The 19,579-nt window shown below is 33.1% G+C and overlaps 1 protein-coding gene across 5 annotated transcripts in view; it reads right to left on the bottom strand.

Moving 5' to 3' along the window:
- LOC106459163 (SPARC-related modular calcium-binding protein 2-like) overlaps positions 1 to 19,579 on the bottom strand; it is a 53,786-nt gene that overhangs the window by 9,739 nt on the left and 24,468 nt on the right. For 2 of the 5 annotated variants that reach the window (XM_022385588.1, XM_022385589.1), the window contains exons 5-10: positions 15,597 to 15,689; positions 15,099 to 15,332; positions 11,027 to 11,107; positions 8,731 to 8,820; positions 5,145 to 5,387; positions 3,029 to 3,122 (exon numbers count right to left, since the gene is read on the bottom strand). In XM_022385588.1, coding sequence (XP_022241296.1) covers positions 3,029 to 3,122; positions 5,145 to 5,387; positions 8,731 to 8,820; positions 11,027 to 11,107; positions 15,099 to 15,332; positions 15,597 to 15,689 — 835 coding nt within the window. The remainder of the gene's footprint in view (positions 1 to 3,028; positions 3,123 to 5,144; positions 5,388 to 8,730; positions 8,821 to 11,026; positions 11,108 to 15,098; positions 15,333 to 15,596; positions 15,690 to 19,579) is intronic. The other 3 variants (XM_022385590.1, XM_022385591.1, XM_022385592.1) reach the window with 3 other exon arrangements.

Raw genomic sequence — 19,579 nt, 5'->3', positions numbered from 1 at the left:
ATACCGCTGTACCACTGGGGGGCTACACCAAGTGTATTTCTATTTATTCTCACTGTGTTTCTTGTAAGGCATCTTATTTCACATGCTCATGAGTAGTTCGTATAACTTCTGGTGCTGTATGTAAAAATCATCTTTATATCCGAGCATAATCTATTACTTAATTTCTTACTATCTACTATAGTTTACTTAAAATTTCTATATTTTAAAATTGTTTCAAAATAACTTGTTACAGAATTCAGTATTAGAAAAGCTTATAATTTCTCAACTTGACATCATAAAATAGCTACATAGTTAATTTATTTTCAGGCACATTTTGCTACCATATTACGAGTTTCGATAACACAATTGCCCATCTAAGACTGATTATGGTAACTATGTTACAGAAACAAGTCGGCTGTAAGTAATAATAAAGATTTTACCTTTCCTTGTGTCCAAAATCGTCGGTTTTTGTGGGTTTTTTTACTCTTAATATAGCTACATGGTTACTCCATTTCTAAACTTCAAATTAATTACACCCGATAAGCTCATATGACGAACTATAAAGTTACCTCATGATATTCAGTCACTTGAATTTAATACATCACAAATTGGTTTCTGAATCTGACACACTACTACTTTTAGTAACATGTGAACCGGTTAGAAAAACTGAAGTTTTATTAGTATGCACTGCCTCAGTATCAGAAGTTTCAATTACTATTAAGTTAACCGAAAATTAACTTTCTTTTTTTCACTCAATTCGAAATTATGTTACTTGTAGTAATGGACTTACAACGTACAGCGAAAAATAAGCAATCAAATGTTGAACAAAGTGACAAAATAAGAAAATGGCAAGCACAAGAAACTTAAACTGAGGTTTTTCCCGCTTCCATAGGGCCCTTCTTCGACGTGTTTTGTTCTTTGGCTCTTACATCGTCGTATGATCTTGCTAAACGAATATCCTTCCTTTAAAAGGATTGTAATACATTTCTCTATTTGTAACCTATTATTGCCGAAAGACAAATACATTTTTGTACTAAGCATGTCGCCCCTGATGCCACATTTACATATGTGTTGAAACGCCACTGTTTTAATGCTATAATAAAGTGCAATTAACCCTCTGTATTACTAAAAATACAGACAAATATATATATAGATATATATGTACGATATACTCGGCATGGCCAGATGGTTACGGCGCTTTACTCGCATTCTAAGGATCGCGGATTCGAATCTCCGTCCCACCAAACATTCTCGCCCTTTCAGTCGTGGGGGCGTTATAATGTGACGGTCAATCCCACTATTCGTAGGTAAAAGAGTAGCCCAAGAGTTGACTAGCTGCCTTCCCTCTAGTCTTACACTACTAAATTAGGGACGGCTAGCGCAGAAAGCCTCGTGTAGCTTTGCGCGAAATTCAAAACAAACGATATATTTTATTTATATCATACATGAAAATAAAAAAGAAACGTTTGTTTCAAGAATAAAATGTTACAATGAAATGTTTTAAATAAGTTGAGTTTCTCGTGTTAGATTTCTCAAAAAAAGAGAACAAAAAATATATATTCATTCTATTAAGATATTATAAATGAAATGTATAGACGTATAGAAAAAATATTTTACCAACTATTTCTTTTATGTAAAAATGTCAATAGTGTTTAGACGTATGTGGGATGTTTGTGGTTTACAAGTTAACTCAGTCGTTCAGAAGTTATTTCTTCAAACATGTGGTTAGAAGATTTAGAAAAAAACTATTGTAAGCCTAATTTTATATCATAAATTTTGATGTGATAGATAGACATATTTCTAGGTTCGGTAGTAACTCCAACCAAGTTAGAAGGTAGAGTGACACTGCCATGACAGAGCCAAAATTTTACTCAAATTTTGAGTATTGCCACAGTTGTTCCAAATACTGGAATGTCACTATTCTTATGTTTTTTAACAGATCTAAACATTCTTACATAACATTAGAAACATCCATATATGGCTTAGATTAAAAGAAATAAACAATTAAAAAGTAGTAAAATTGTTGTTCTTATTGAACAGGCAAAAGCAGTGGTAAAAAAATTCCACTGTTAAGATATTAATCTAAACTAGGGCTCATTGAGAACAGTAGCACATATATTTATATAATATCTCTATGAATATCTGTTTAGTAATGTTAACATTGAATTGCCCTCCACGATCTCTAAATTACAAATGGTTAACTTAAGGACCTACAGGCATATACAAAAATCTAAAATGAGGGAATGACATACTGGTCTGTAACGTTAGAACTGAGTTAATAACTTTCTCTGCTGGATGAGATTTGAATTCCACTTCACGTGGAATATTAATTAATTGTAGAATAATATAGCAGATAAAATTTATTGTGTCTGTTATATATTAAGAGAAATAACTTTCGAAAGAGTGGCAAAAATACCGCTGCTGTTTTTTTTTAGTTTTCTTTTTTGCTCTTTTTCAGCATCAAAAACAGAATGCTTAAACGAACTAACGCAGTCTTTAGGCAATACAAAAAAAGAAGTGCTTTATTTTAGAACTTAACAACATATTTAATCAAAAAATCTAATCACTTTGTATGAAAAGCATTTAACGCTTTTAAATATAGAAGAAAAAGATTAAAGTTTGCATAATGGGACTTATAAATGGACAAAAATATTAGTTTTATTATACAAAATATTTAGATATTTATACAAGCTATTATTTCATGAACTGCAAAGTTTGCAGCTTCATAACACCTACAAAGTAATAAAAGTAATATCGCTTGTCAGAATATAAAGTAGTGATACCTGATCAAAATATTTTACACGTACAAAAAAAGCTAAGTTAGATTAAAGGGGTCAGCCACGTAAAGATGTCATATCAGAAAAGTTCTGAGCTATATAAATGGCAAGCCCGGTAAAGATATAAGGAAAAATGGGTAAGTTAAACAGAACAGATTGCAGAATATTTGTCTTCCTATTTTATTGCAAGTAGAAGAAGCAAAGACACGTCAACTGTTGTATTCATTACATTCCTCCTCCTGTTCTCCAACTTGTAACTGATTTCAACTTACCTTAACGATATGTTTCTTGTTGATTCCAACATTTCTTGCATTATGTAGTCAATAAATAGTGGTAAGAACTTTTGTTTCTTTCTAATTCGGCAGCCTAGAATAATCAGTTTGTAAAAAATCATATTTCGCTTAATCATCATAATCCACTAAAATCTATCATTCTGAGTGTAAAATAACAAAAGCAGCGTATTAACTTTACTGATCTAATCAGAATCTTTGTGAAGTAATTTCGTAGCTACAAAAACTACTACAATAACATTTGTATAACGATTACATCTTCATTGTAATATACATTTAATTGTATGATATTCGAAGGTTATGGCTATGTATATATATATATATCAAACTGTTCAAAACTTATATTATGACGTTGTTTTAGTTGCAAGATTCTGTCCATCAAAAATTAAGTGATTAGTTTAAGGCTCTTCCATTTAGTTGTATTTAAGACTATCACGACTTTAAAAAGTTTGTTCCAGACAATCTATCTATTATAATGAAACAGTTGTGTACTTATAACTAAACTCTTAATTGTTCCCGCAATTTTCTCTCAAAGAATCAGTTGGGTTTTCAGGAAACTAAAGTCGTGCCTAAATATTGGATAAGGTTCCAAACGAAGGTGTAAGTAAAATGGCAAAATCTAAAAAAATGGACTTCGTTTTCGTGGTGTGTCAGGTGTTAGATGTGTTGTATTGTTTTTTGCTTATTATTTTATATATATAGTGCAAAACTAAAATAAATGGTAAACGTTTAAATAAAAAAAAATAATTTGTTAATTTCATTCGAACTATTTTACAGGCAAATCAAATTTGACTAATTGCATTTAAAAATTAGTTAACTTACAGTTTTAAATTTTAGGCTATGTTATGAATCGAACCCACAATTTCTCAGCCTTATTTAGTTATAACGTTTGGTTAGAAGCGGGTACACAGCATCACATTTCTCCAAGACTTCTGATTAATTGGCATACTACTACCTACTAAGGAATAGGCTTAAAATAATATAACACTGGTTGTCCTCACTGGGGACTTTGCCCTGTGGCCCCCTATTGACTTAAACACTCTCCTGCAACACTGTCATTTCAGCTCAAAACTCTGACTTCTCAGTGCAATTCTTAATCGTGTACCAAAGTGGCTAGAGTAGGGACGGCTAGCGCAGAAAAAAGCCCTCGTGTAGCTTTGCGCGAAATTCAAAACAAACAAACAAACCAAAGTGGCACCAGATAGAAAAACGAAAGACGTTAATTGTTGCTGTCACCAGCAAATATTGTTGTAGGTAAAGATAGTACCGGTGCTAGGTGTGAAGGATGGGATCGAAGGGTGCACTGCACCAAGGACCCAAAACCTTTCAGCATTTGTATTTTTAATGTAGTACAAAAAATTGCTTTTGATCAGTTATATACTTTAATTTTTGAGTAGATCGTCTTTTTCATGTTTCCAATAAATTTGAGTTAATATTTAAGGGGTATCTTTAGAAGTCTCTGTACCGAAATCTAGCACCTGGCATTTTTGGCCTGGTTAAAAACAGTTGTTGTCAGCAGCGAAAACTGGTTTTTATCGGGATATAAACATGTCTTTAAATAACAAGTTATTCGTTTAATGACACTTTCTTTCTTTCGTGAATTAATATGTATATTACTGCCACTGGAAAACAAAACTCAAATCATAACCAGCTGGAATATGCTTTTTCATCCAATATAAACCTTCATCAGTCAAAGAAGATTAACGCTAGAAATCAATAACCACTGATTTCCTACGTCTTTGGAGGATACAGTTTGTCTAGATTAGTTTTGTGATTAATGAAAAAAAAACACATTTAAACAGAATCACCTACTTGATAAAAAGTCAAATATCTACATTGGTTTATGGAATTGGATTATCTAGTAGAGGTCAAATAGCCCAAACAGAAGTCTAACAAGCGTTCTGATTAGCACAAAATCGAATGCTTGCTTGTAAAAATTCTTTTATCTACTACATATTTGGTCTAATTAACTGGTATTCTAGTGGGGTCTTTTGAATCTAATGAAGTCATTCAGAAATTAGAAAACAACCTCCTCTTTTTTCAAGTGATCAATATTGCAGATTTTATAATTTGTTTTTACTTTAGAACATGTATTCACCTTTAAATTTCTTGGCTATTTTTCTCATCTTCCTACAAGGTGGCCGGCTGCCATGTGTTGTAGTTCTAGGAATTGGTTTGCCATTTTTAGGCCTAACACACCAGCAAGTTGGCGGTTTGTTCTTGGGTTTGACACACTGAATATCTTCATATAGACCATTTCGTTTCTTGCAACGAGGAATATACAGACTATTATCTGGATTTTCTTGCGCTTTTTTCCGGGCGGTTAGGCAGTCTTGGAGTTCTATAAAAAAAACAGAATATTTGAAATGTTGTAAAAATGAAATTATAAAACGTAGGCACCACCTATACTAGAGATGATTTCCAGATACACTCTATACGATTGTTTTATTAGAAAGATTTTAATCATTCAGGAATCAAGTAACTGTCTATAAACCACTAATAACAACACACAATAAAACCAGATAATTCAAAACATCAATTGAAAAAGAAAGTATAACGAAGTCCTGCTAGTCGATTTATAAATTAGGCCTAATAAACTAAGCTTTTTCCAGTGAGCTGATTTGTGCTTTTAGCCTGGGTCTAGTTATACTTAAGAAACAACCTGAAGCAACAAAAACTGCATCAGTCATCGAAATTTCAACTCATTAAATGTACTATCTCAGAAGTAAAAATCCAGTACCTAATAAACTAACATAGAAGAATTATATGTTTCTCAAATACAAATAGCTAATTTCCAATATTAACCATTGTGGCACCTTTTGAACATGGTTTAACTCGTGGTGTCTCTTTAATTTGCACCCCCTCAGTGGCTTAGCGGTAAATCTGCAGGCTTAAGACGCTAAAATTCTGGTTTCGATACCCTGGGAGTAGAGCACAGATAATCTATTTTGTAGCAACAACCAAAAACCAAACCCCTTTGATTTTGGATAGTATAGTTGGAAAAGGTGACACCGCCAAAATTGATCATATTTTTAGCATGTTTTATATAATTAAGTTTTACTTTTATGTTATTGTTACTTCAACAAAAAATAATAATGCGTTTATAGCTTTACGCAGTAAAACTTCTAAGCAACAACAACAACAACAAACCAGTATGAATGTATTTATCAAGGACGAAAATTTTAATTCAAGGAAGGAACTTTAGATGCGCGAACTCATTTTTAAACACATATAATTTCATACCGTTCGTTTTAAAAGTGGGTTTTTTTCAATGCTTGTAATCGTCAACAGGCTACAGAAGAAGTTATTTTGTTATTGGAAACGTTTTCCTTGAAATGAAGTTTAAAGGATTTATTCTGTTTTAAAGTTTTGGTATCAGGATTTGCACTCTGCACTTTGGGGCCATCGGTGCATTATAAGAGTGATGGTAAAATACCAATATTCGTTTAGATTAGCCCAAGAGCTGGTAGTGGCTGCTGTTGACTAGCTGCCTTCTCTCTAGTCTATCAGCTCAAAATTCGAAACAGGTAGTGCAGATAGCCCTCCTATAGCTCTGCGTGAACATCCGAAACAAATCCAATCAAAGGATCTGAAATAATTTTATTTAAAACATGCCAAAAAACTCAACCTCATTAACTTGAAGCTGCTCCTATTATCATAGAGCGGTCATATGAAGGCTGTTGTGATCTTTTAGAACCTATTCTTACGTGAAAAAGTATTATATAAAATAAACCACCTGACATTTTGAAATATTCCACCATCTTCCTCTGACGTAAAAAACACTTACTCAAACATATTTTTTAATAAGAATTCTCACATTAAAACCAATTATCAATTATCTTGCATTTGAGGCACGTGACTTATATGGGAATAGCATTAAAAACAACAAAAATAACATTTTCGTGAAGTAATTAAATTAATAAAACAAATAGTAATACTTAATTAGTAAAACTCGTTTATTAAGCTTTAAAAATGCTCAATTATTCATACGATGTTTACTTTGTTGTTCAGCCCAAAACCATATAATGGGTTATATCCGCTGTGCCCACAGCGGATATCGAACCTCAGTATTGAAACTTATAAGCTCACATGCTTACCATTTAGCCACCTAATAGTTAGTCACATTACGAGTTTTATAGATATATTTCTTCAGTTGATCATAAACCCAAATTTCTCAATTAAAAACAAAATTCCTACAACAGCCACACTAGTGTTTTCTCGTAAGTGTAGGGATCTAGAATTATAAATCAATGAACAGTAGAGCGAAAACTTACTTAGAGAACTCAGCAATTACATTAAAAGGCCGAAAATGGCGTCTAATTTTTTCGAATGAAATTAAATCTTAACGTTTTAAGATCACTAGTTTATAGTTGTAAAACTTCTGGGATTATTTATTAGAGAGCCTGGCATGGCCTAGTGTTTAAGATGCTTGAATCGCAGGCTGTGAGTCGCGCACTCGAATTCCACCGCCGAACATGCTCACCTTTCAGCCGTGGGGACCGTTATAATGTTACAGACAATTCCACTATTCGTTGTTAAAGAGAAACCCAAAAGTTGGCGGTGGGTGTTATTCACTAGCTGCCTTCCCTCTAGTCTATCACTTCAAGAGCAGTGATGGTTAGCACAGATAGCCCTTTAGCAGCTCTGCACGAAATTCGACAAAAAATAATTATTTATTAACCATCATGTTGCCCCCAATGGTTCAGCGGTAAGTATTAGGGCTCATACCAATAATACTGAGTTCGATACTCGTGGCCTTCCCGCAGAGCAGTCAGTTAGGCCCACTAGCTGTAGTTTGAAAAATACCGGACTCTGGAGTGTACCGAACTCTCCGGTCTACAACTGGAATGGTCTAGAAGAAAGGTTCGACACTGATAAATACACGAGGAACAGTTGTTTTTGTACTATTAAAAACAATAATACATTATAACAAAAATACAATGAGGGCAAATGTGAAGTGATGTGTGCCGAACTGATAACAGTAAAATGAAGATATTATTATTCAAAACTCTTAACAGTTCACTGTTCCCTCACCCTTTAAGTTAAACTATAACTCTAAACCAAAATTAAATGTGACCACTCCCCCAAAACAACGTCTTTAGAATAAACTACAATTCCAAAACAAGCTACTTCAAAAATCATAGAACTTCAAGTCAAAAGTTAAGTTTAAGTATCCCAAAAGCTACAAATGTTACTAACGTTACTGAAAGATAGCTTTCTATCTCAGAACGCCACGTGCTATTTTCCCTACAAAAAAGTCGGTTAATTGCTAATTATCAAACCCACATTTTGTATACTCTCAAAATAAGGAAAATTAAAGTGTTACTTAAGCGACTCTTTGCGTCCAAAGTGAGAACTCTGAGAAAAACAACAATAATTTTGAAAAAACAAAAAATAGCTAAGGGGATAGCTGGCACGTAGTATCGTCTTGTACTACAAAATACAACTGGTATAAGATTTTGCACCCTACTAGAAGCTTTGATATCACTCTGGACTTATCTAGACAACTGGATATCTGACACGTCTCACCAGAAATCCTGCCTTCAATGACTTAGGGGTAAGTCTGAAGGTTTATTATATTAAAACTCGGGTTTCGATACTCGTGATGGACACAGCACAGATAGCACATTGTGTAGCTTATGCTTTAACAACAAACCAACAAACCAAACCAACAAAATCCTCACCTTCCTTAGGTCTTAGATCTGTAGACCTCGTCTCATTCCGAATTACAGGAAATTGTACATTTCTCCACGACCGAAGATCGCGATTTTTTTCTATGAATGTAAAGTCAAAACTATAATTTTGTTAATATTATTTATTTAATTATTATTCATATCAACTTTCCTATCTATTGAAAATATTACCTTCAACCCGTCCATGCATTAATCCTTAGATTTCCTCCAAATTAATATTGTGTCCTATTTGCATCACTTGGCAGCTAGTTTCTGAAAATCTTGAGTTTTATTTTTATTTTATAAAAATCCTGAATTAATGACTTAAAATGAAAGGATCCGTAAATGAAACCACTGGTAGTAACAATAAAGATCAGTCAAATACAAAATGATAATAATAACAACTTGGTTATAAAAACAGGATAATTGGAGCGTTATACGAACAACAGTTAGCAGAATTTTCAAGACACTTTTTGTGTATTACATATTGTTTGGTTCAAAATAACCAGGTTCTGGCTTGCGCAATCTAGTTTGTAAACAGAGTTACTTTTTATTTAGATATTTTGTTTCATTACCGAATCGGACATGTTGTTCACTTTTTTGTGTTGTCTTGTGGCTATACACTTCATCCTACTGAACACTAATATGTGTTACAAAATGAACTACACATAAATAGAACATTTAATACAATCAAAGAAAGTTAACTAAAATGAATCAATATTTATGTTTAAGCTACTAAACATAAATACATCTTCTGAACTTGGCCTTCTATTGTGCTAGACTTAAGTTTGTAGACAATTATCCAGATGCAATAATCTTTCTAAAAACCAAGGCAAACACCTCATCAGGAAATTAAAGCATTGAGATCAGGGTTTGCAGTCGGTACCACTACTGGTACCGGGCTGTCAGTACCAGCGGTACCGGTGCTGGTTTATAATATATCATATGTTGAGAATAATATCACGTGTCCCATCTTCGGAGTTTTGACCAAACGCCTCCTCTGGTATTTCAGCTTCGCTTTTCACAGAATTATAAATGTTCGATGTGGTAGTTTTGAGTTCATACTTCAGTCAATAAGCGAATCTAACCGTGAAAATCAGCAATAATATGAAATATGTGAAACTGGTGACTCCCACGCTCTGGAAGAGAACGTGAATGTGCCTACGTTAAGTAGGTGCGTGCGTGATTAACCTTTAGCATGCGGGCAGGTCAGATTGCGCATGTCACGGCGTTTTAGTGAGTTGCATTCAAAATTTAATCAAACTACTTAATTATCATGGTATACGAACATATTTGACATCAAACCATAGATAATAAATCAAAAGTTAATATTATATAGGTTTAAGTTCTCAATTATATAAGGAAATATTTAAAAACAACCTCAAATTCCCCCTAGTGTGCAAATTTGGATATTTGTTCTTGAGTCGTCTCCTATTCTGGATTTTTTGTCCACCCCCCTAGAAAACTACGAAATGTAGCGTACAATATTCTATATAATTTCATCATTGATATTCTGAAGCTATATTTTTATATTATTCAATCTTATGGGGCTAAAGAGCAATCAATGAAAATTTAGAAATCACTTTCCACGCCTATCTCTGACATGCTCTAATTCACAATTTGCTAATAGATTTTTATTAGGCTGACTCCAATTAAATTTGTAACAATAGAAAGCGTAGATTTCAACTGACTCATTGCCATAGTCGTCATACCACGTGGACTTACAGATAATTGACAGTTTTGTTTGAAGTGAAAAACATTTCCTATTAGATCACACTGGGAAGAAGAGTTGAATTTCTAACTGCTGAAGTCACATGAATAGAGATGTTCGAGTACCGGCAACCTGGTACTGCCGATTCTGTAAAAACATTTCCTATTAGATCACACTGGGAAGAAGAGTTGAATTTCTAACTGCTGAAGTCACATGAATAGAGATGTTCGAGTACCGGCAACCTGGTACTGCCGATTCTGTAAAAACATTTCCTATTAGATCACACTGGGAAGAAGAGTTGAATTTCTAACTGCTGAAGTCACATGAATGGAGATGTTCGAGTACCAGCAACCTGGTACTGCCGATTCTGTTGCAAACCCTAATTGAGGTGTCTGTTACAAATATACATAAGCAGTGAAGAATACAGAGAGGAAATGTTTTTCATCCACTCACCACACGAACAAGCAAGAAGAAAGACCCCCAATGTTGTTCCATGTGAAAGACACTAAAGTCACATTTTCTTAGCTCTTTCCTTAAAGTGTTTGTCACAACTTATAATAGCAAAACCATTGTAAAAAGCAGAAAAAAAAGCATTACCTTGAGCAGGGAAACGTCCTCCTTTGGTTTTGGCCTCTTCCTGCTCCTCTGAATTTAATGACATAAAAATTTGAAAAGAAACTATATGTTACATGGGTTAGTGATGTTCTTATGGACTGAAGTCAAGTTGGATATTGCACAACAATCCCGGCCAGAACAGGAAAATAAACAGAAAATAAGACGATGGAAATAAAGTGGGTATAACAAAGAGATCTAAGGAAACGGTAGAAATAAAGTGGGTATAAGGAAGAGATCCAAGTAAACGGTGGAAATAAAGTGGGTATAAGGAAGAGATCCAAGTAAACGGTGGAAATAAAGTGGGTATAAGGAAGAGATCCAAGTAAACGGTGGAAATAAAGTAGGTATAAGGAAGAGATCCAAGTAAACGGTGGAAATAAAGTGGGTATAACAAAGAGATCTAAGGAAACGGTAGAAATAAAGTGGGTATAAGGAAGAGATCCAAGTAAACGGTGGAAATAAAGTGGGTATAAGAAAGAGATCCAAGGAAACGGTGGAAATAAAGTGGGTATAAGGAAGAGATCCAAGAAAACGGTGGAAATAAAGTGGGTATAAGGAAGAGATCCAAGTAAACGGTGGAAATAAAATGAATATAAGGAAGAGATCCAAGTATACGGTGGAAATAAAGTGGGTATAAGGAAGAGATCTAAAGAAACGGTGGAAATAAAGTGGGTATGAGCAACAGACTCAAGAAAACATTCATATTCAACGAAAATAGAAATGTGGAAACATTATAATTTGTTATATGAATATCACATTTCACACTATTTTCTCAGTTTTATAGGGAAGGCTTACAAGATAAATCGAATATTATGTAGACTAGAAACTAGTGTATTAAAGTGGTTGAACAACCAACGTAACACAGTTTTATACTTTTATTCCATCATTATGACATTTGACCAAAGATTCCTTTAACGTTGGACAACTGTCATTGTCAAAGACGACACTGTCCAGATTTACTATGTTTTTATTTTTTAACGGATCTAGGCCTATTTCACACTGTTTAATTTTTTACTCTTTTTTGCGGATAAAAATTTTATTATATTTTTGTTCTATGCAATTAACTTTACTTTTTAATTTTGTGATTATTGTTAGAAAAAACCGTTTGACGCAGATGATCTTCACGGTTTTGCGCAGTAAAACCGCAATCAATTAAGATCATTTTATATATGTACATATACACATACACCTCAGGGTTGCAGAACGTTATTTTAGAAACAAATAAAAAAAATATATTAAATCACATTTAAGAGATAACCAAAGCAAATACCCTAATTATCAAAATAACGCCCAAAGAATAGATCCAAGATCATGATATGAAGAATGAAGAAACAGTGAAATCTCTAACATCGCCATCTAGTTTCCTGAAAAAGAATAGTGAACTATTCGAAAGCGCTCAAGTTTTGGGTCTCGTTTGACAAGACCCCCCCGTGGTACAGCGGTATGTCTGCGGACTTACAACGCTATAAACCAGGTTTCGATACCCGTGGTGGGCAGAGCACAGATAGCCCATTTTGTAGGTATGTGCTTAACTTCAAGACAAACAAACAAATCGTTTGAAAACCATCGCCATCTAGTGGTATCATTCCGGAGGACATTGCCTGCTTCAGTGTTAAAAGCTGGATTGCATTACGAGCTTATGACGTTCTAAATGAAATTCTCACTTTTATGACTACAAGCTAAGCAAACATCAATGATAACATCAGATGTCATTGAGCTTTCATTGTTAATTACACTAGTATGATCGTACTTAACTATACTAACCTTACAACCAGCCTGGAACAAATGAATTAAGCTGCTTGTTATTCTATTGATATTATATTAACACTTTATCTTCGAAAAATATCAATTATAGAGTCATTCTCAAGCTCTATATCAAAAAGATCTTAATATTGTAAAAAGTTATTGAGCACTAAGAGTCTTCTGTCGGCAATTTTCAAAACTACCAAGAGAGTTATTAGCGTCTAATTAAAGATTAACATGTAATTTACTTTGTGATGTCAGTGACGTCGTTAACCAAACTGCTCTACAGTGATGACTGCTAAATGTATAATGAAATGCTTTTGTTTGAAAAGACAAAGTATTTTTTGAAAAATCTAACGATAAAAAAAGACTTGTGAAAGCAATAATTCAAAAATGGCTCTATTAGTTTCACTTCAGATATATAAAAAAATAAACAATCCTCAAGATAAAAATAATGATATGTAGAACTGGTTTTTGCCTACAAGTTTTTCACAGAAAGCTGACTTTATTATTATTATCCCCTCTAGCGGTAAGTCTGAGGGCTCACACCGCTAAAAATCTGATTTCGATACTCGTGGTGGCATACCACTGGTAGCCCATTGTGTAGCTTTGACCTCACATCATCAAAACCTTGTCGAAACGTTGTACATGTACTGTTATGTTAAACTTATATTAAAGTTTTTCTTCATTACCCATTCAAGCCGTCTCCAGCCATTATTAGTCTCAAAGTGGGTTCCTCGTCACAGAATTTGAAACAAACATTATATTATTATTATAGCGTCCTCTATTGTCCAACATCAGAGAAATTAGTGTAAAATGCACAATACCGAGTACGTTAGCTAAATTAAGAAAAATAAAAAATTGTACTAATATTTTTTTTCCAAAGTGTGTGTTTTTTCGTTAATTTAGAAAAGCTCTTGTCAGGTTAAAGCGTTTTAGGTTTACTTGAAAGTACCATGATGGTCGTCTTCCTGAGACAAATATTTTGAGCTGCGTGCTTTCACTATCTTCTTGTTTGAAAGTGATGATGCACCAAAATTTGATAGCGATATCACATTTTAAAACACGTCGTAAAATGCGTGATTAGAAATAGTCATAAATCTCTAGCTTTTTTTTTATATAAATAGTCATAAAAGGTGATAAATTTTAAGTCATTTCGAACTACGTTTTCGATTTTTTAGTCCTACAAAGAAGGAGCTAAGATGGTTCTATGGGAAAATTACGGTCTTCTTCCAGTTGCTTGTTGCAGTGTCACACAATTACCCCTTACAAAAAATACTACTTTAACAGAAAAAAATCACAAAGCTTCATATACTCCATACTTTCTGATAATACTATTTCGAGATAAGTTTAATTAGACGTACGTTGTGTGTTTTAGCTTAAGGTGAAAACTGTGGTTATGCTATAACATTAATGATTACGTCCATGCTAATCTATGTTTTTTTTAAGAAATCCCCCCAAAAGTAAACAGTGCACCCTCTGTAATATATCTTCCTTTTGAATTATCACCAGTGGTGAGGTGATCTATATGAAAGAACAGTAAATTTTAACATAATACATAGTTTCTTTAAAGTGTCGTTGTATTCTAAAATCACTAATAATACTCCTAGTTGTTATTGCTCAGACTTTTCCAGAAAAAATAAATAAAAGTATCCTTACTGATGACAAAGCGTTTGGAAAATATTTCAATAATTGACACAGTTGGTATAAAAGGAAACAATAGCTGCGCTTATATATTTTACATACACACCAAACTGGTCCTATCACACTAAAGTACAAGGTTCTCATCCTACGGTGAGGGACGATTTCATAATATCCAATCTGCTGAATACTGTAGAATAGCGACAGTGTGTCAGATTGGATATTATGAAATCGTCCCTCACCGTAGGATGAGAACCTTGTACTCTAGTGTGATAGGACCAGTTTGGTGCTATTCCGAATACTGTAGAATAGCGACAGTGTGCAATAGCGTTGTTCTGATACATTTTAAAACGGTTTATTTATTTGTTTGTTGTTCAGCACAAAGTTACACAATGGGTTCTCTGTGCTGTGCCTACCACGGGTATCGAAACCCCGTTTTTACCATTATAAGCCTTCAGATTTACCACTGAGCCACTGGGGGATTTAATAGGGCTTATCTAATTTGAATATTTTCTTCAACTGGGTTTGTGTGTGTGTATATATGTATATATATATATATAATTATTCAGAACAGTTTTTCCATATTAAGCCATACTAGAAATCAAAATTTATTAAAAATAACTGCATTATTAGCCTACTAATTATATTAAAAACAAACCAGAAAACTTACGACTAATGTCCATCGTAAGGCATGACGTCCATTCGCTAAGAGAAATGATCTTATCTTGATTAAAATCACAGTGTCTCGCAAACGTTATAGCACACAGGCGAGGCTCCACGATCTTTTTGGCCATTCGTCGTAGATCACCAAATTCTTTTCTTCTGAGCGTATTATCTCGGTTAGAGTCGAGTTGGCGAAACTTCCATTGAATCACGTGCTTGCTCCCAGAATCAGCCTTGGGGTCTCATAAGGAAACGTTTGTTCATTAGAGAAACGGAAATATTAAAACCAAAATGGCAGTTCTAATCAGAAATCAAATGTAAATCGTCTCTTTAAATATTTAACTCTGTAAAGTTAAGTATATTTGTATCAGATATGATTGTTAAGTAATGTGCCTATTAAACACTTAAACACAGCATAGTTTCTAGCTCTCACTTCTTAGTGTCAGTTCAGTTAATTTTCTGGTTCATCAAGGATAATAAGCTTTTTAAAAACTACTTAACTTACCATTATCTTGGGACCAGAGCAGTCGCTTGTATTCAGATCGAAAGATGTTCACTAGGTTTTTGTGGAAGGTTGTTCTGTCTGTATTACTGCACACTTAGAGAGAGAGAGAGGGTTTATAAAGTTTATTGTATATTAAAATATGCATCTAAAGGACTTATGAACTCTCATTTTAATTCGCATTATGCAGGCACAGGTTGACGATCAAGAAACATAAAATAAAATTTATTATTCTCGCTTTTCACAAGAAATTAAAAAGGTGTTTTGCATTCAAGTGTTATTTATAAACACACACAAACAGAAGATCTTAAATATCACAATTAAATCATAAGAGAAAATTTGAAACACTTTGGTAACTTGAGATAATTTTATAACTTCAAATCAAAGTCAATTTCAAACTATCTTATTTCATATCCAAACAAAAGGTGTATTTTGATACTGATGTTTCAGCTTTCGGTGATGTAAATAATTTTCGAAACACATGTTATGCAATTAATATCTCACGATTGTAAATTAATTTTATGATTTACTAGCAGTTTTTTTTTAAGTCAACAAAAGCCTGTCATTTAAAATAAATCAATTTGATATTTACTTACAGATTTAATTTTAGTTTTATTTGATTTTTTCGATAGTGATTTGAATACTTCATTTCAATTAAGTTATCTTATTTGCATTTTAACCAAAGTTATTACAGTGAAACTTGAATTTATCATAAGTGGCCTGTATGAAACTATTATAGCAATCGTACGGAGATATAGATAAAAATAGCGAAAGCCAGAGTTATAAGAACTATTGTAAATGAATAATAAATGTTTCGTAAAATGATAAATTGTGGTACTTTACACAAAAATGATATATTTTCATAAGAGTTTTTTTATGTATTTAAAATAAAGAACAAACGTTTCTTCCACGTTAAAAGTGAATGACAGTATATAAAATATTTTTTTCATTGAAATAGTTGGAATTAATAAAAATAATATCTTAACTTTTTATCACTTAAGATAATGATATTTATAATATTTTATCTGAAAATAATATAATGGATATAAATCTTCAGGGTAATCTATCTGAAATTAAGTATATAATTTATATGTATTTTTATAACCCTAAATTATACCACTTCATTATTTAACAAGTGTTTTCTCTTCCTCTATAGTTTCACTACATTAGTAGTTATTTTGTTATTTACATAAAATAAATACAGAATGAAGTAAGTTTTAAGAATACAAAATAACTGAACTATTGTATGGGAATTCTTTGAAGTCGCGCTTTTTGGCCTCATAAACCTTGCTAATCATACTCCATAGAAACATTAAGAAACTGTATGACATGCGGTGTTAGAGATGTCAAATAGAACGTTAAATAGTATGTCCTTCTGTAAACGAATCTTCCATTTTTTCACCGTTGACTTTTTCTGTGTGTATGTGTGCTTGTTCTCGTTGAATTTACAAGTTTGAGCTATCGGAACATATTTAAGACCTCCAACACATCTCAGCCACTTCAAAGTTGAAAGTTAAATGTGATAGTAGCACACAGGATCACTGTCGGCAGAGGTCCTCATCAGTTTAAAACTTGCTAAGAGAACCGTTTATTTCACAAGAGTCTGGAAAACAGATTTTAAAAAGGGACTGCCCCTTTTAGCTTAACTTTTCTTGAATTAGATACTTAGTTGTTCTTAAATAAAACATTAATAACAGCTCCTCTTACTACACTTTAAATAGCACATGTCTAAAAATACGATTTTATTTCTGCATGAAAAATTATTTTTATTGTAAAAACTAAACTTTCATGTTTGGTTGTTGTTGAGCGCATAGGTATACATTGGACAATATGTGATATGCTCACCAAAGGAATGGAACCCTGATTTTTAGCGTATAAGTACTCAAGCTAACCACTGCGCTACAAACGGGCAAGCTTTCATGTTTTTGTCTTTCTGTGCATAATTATTTTCATATTTTATATTAATTTCCATAAAGCAGTTAAAAACTTAGAAAATTTTATTTAGAGAAGAAAACATATAGCGAAACATTATAAATGTGTGCTGAACAATTTAAAGTTATACCTAGTATTATCAAGTACAATCTACTTGTAATTGTTATGCTGAACATATGTTTTATTTATTTTAGTGTCATTTTCCTCTGGTGGTATGTGACTTGGTTAAAGATTCTTTGTATTATTTATTACTGTGGTTTTATACATTTTGTTTAAGTAGTAGTTTTTATCTTTTGTCTCATTAGTCTTTTTGTCTGGATTGTTTAATTGATTAGTTGTGGTCTGAGAACGGTTAGGTAGGTAATGTTTTGTTATATTTTTGTTTATAAAGAAACCTTCTATTTAAAAAAGCTGGTAGATATAAACAGATATATTCCGGTTATAAAAAGACGCAATTGTGATATGCGTTCAATTGCGCATGTCCAATCAAGTTATTAACTATACTGTCTAACTACTACTTTTCTGTGTTACAAGTATCCATACACATTCAAAGGAAAACACGCATACCCACGCACCCACCTACACTAAACATGCACGCACTCGTTTCCTAAGCTTAATTGACGTTTGTCTCATCTCTTTGTACAGTCAAGCACACAGAAGCAGTGAGAGTGGGTATGATATTAAAGAATTCATTGCAGAAACCGTTTTTATCACACACGCTAACTCATAATACTAATAAAGCCCTTCCTGGTGGATCAGCGATATATCTGAGGGCTTATAACGCTGAAAATCGGGTTTCGATCCTCATGATGGGTCGAGCAAAGATAGCCTATTGTGTAGCTTTCTGCTTAACGCCATATATCATAGAAGTTAACCCATATTCAATTAATTAATTAAATCAGTCAAACAGCACAAGATTCTTATTCTACAAAAAATAATACAGCATAAGCACAGAGGCTAATTCTTAGTTTAATATCATCTGTGTATTAAGGGAACGAATTATACAGACCTCCAACGACTTGTACAAGTATTAATGAAGAACAATTTCTTCTTGAAAAATTCGTACTAGAAGCATTACCACTGAAGTCAAAGTTCATGAATAGGACACTGAGCAAGAAGCTACACAGGTTTGTGTGATGTCTATAAAGACAAAACCATTAAATAAAGCTAAAGTTCAGAATCCATGAATCTAAGACGGAGACTCAGGCTCATAGGGATTAAGGTTAAGTTGAAGTTTATAAGTACTGGGTACCATAACTGAAACAAAAGACAAGCCCATCGAGGACAACACTCTAAACACAAGAAGGTGTAAGAACATCATGAGCAGGTACATTTGGTGATGTAAAAGTGTCCAGGCAGAGTAATTACTACCCATTACTATTTTACTATTAAGTCTGCTATTAAACTATTTTACAGCGAGAAGTCTATTATTAAGTATTATTAACTATTATTAAACAAGTCTATTGTTAACCCATTTTACAACATCTGTTGTTTAGACATTCTACAATGACATTCATTGTCTATGTTTTAAAACCTGTAATCAATAAATATGTATAACTACGGTGCATGCGAAGTACGAGAGAGAGATTACACGCAGAATGTGATATAAGCTAATGTAATCGTAATTGTATCTACTTAGAGGCTGAACTATGACTATTTAAATTTATTACACGGAAACTAGATGTCCGAACTGTGTGGTGGCCGAATTAAAAAAGACATCTTCTGTTCTTAGTTGTGAATTTCAAAGAGAAGGATCTACAAACCTTTGACATAACAACTGTTACTTTTAAACATAAACAACATGTAATCAACATCCGACGAGTAACTATTGAATGTTCCTGCATCTTGTACTTAATTCACGTTTGTACTTCATCACTGAGATAAGAAGATCTCAAACAGTACTGTATTTGTCTGGCTTAATATTAAATGTAGTTAAATTCTTTAGTAATCTAATCTACTACCTTTCCATCACTCCAAAGTAGAAGCTGGTATAAAATGTATATCAACAGTACACCATCAAGAGACATGCAAACTTACGTCACCATTAGTTGAAA

Source organism: Limulus polyphemus, unplaced genomic scaffold, assembly GCF_000517525.1.
Source record: "Limulus polyphemus unplaced genomic scaffold, Limulus_polyphemus-2.1.2 Scaffold570, whole genome shotgun sequence".
NCBI lineage: Eukaryota > Metazoa > Arthropoda > Merostomata > Xiphosura > Limulidae > Limulus > Limulus polyphemus.
This window is presented reverse-complemented; position numbering and strand designations above follow the sequence as displayed.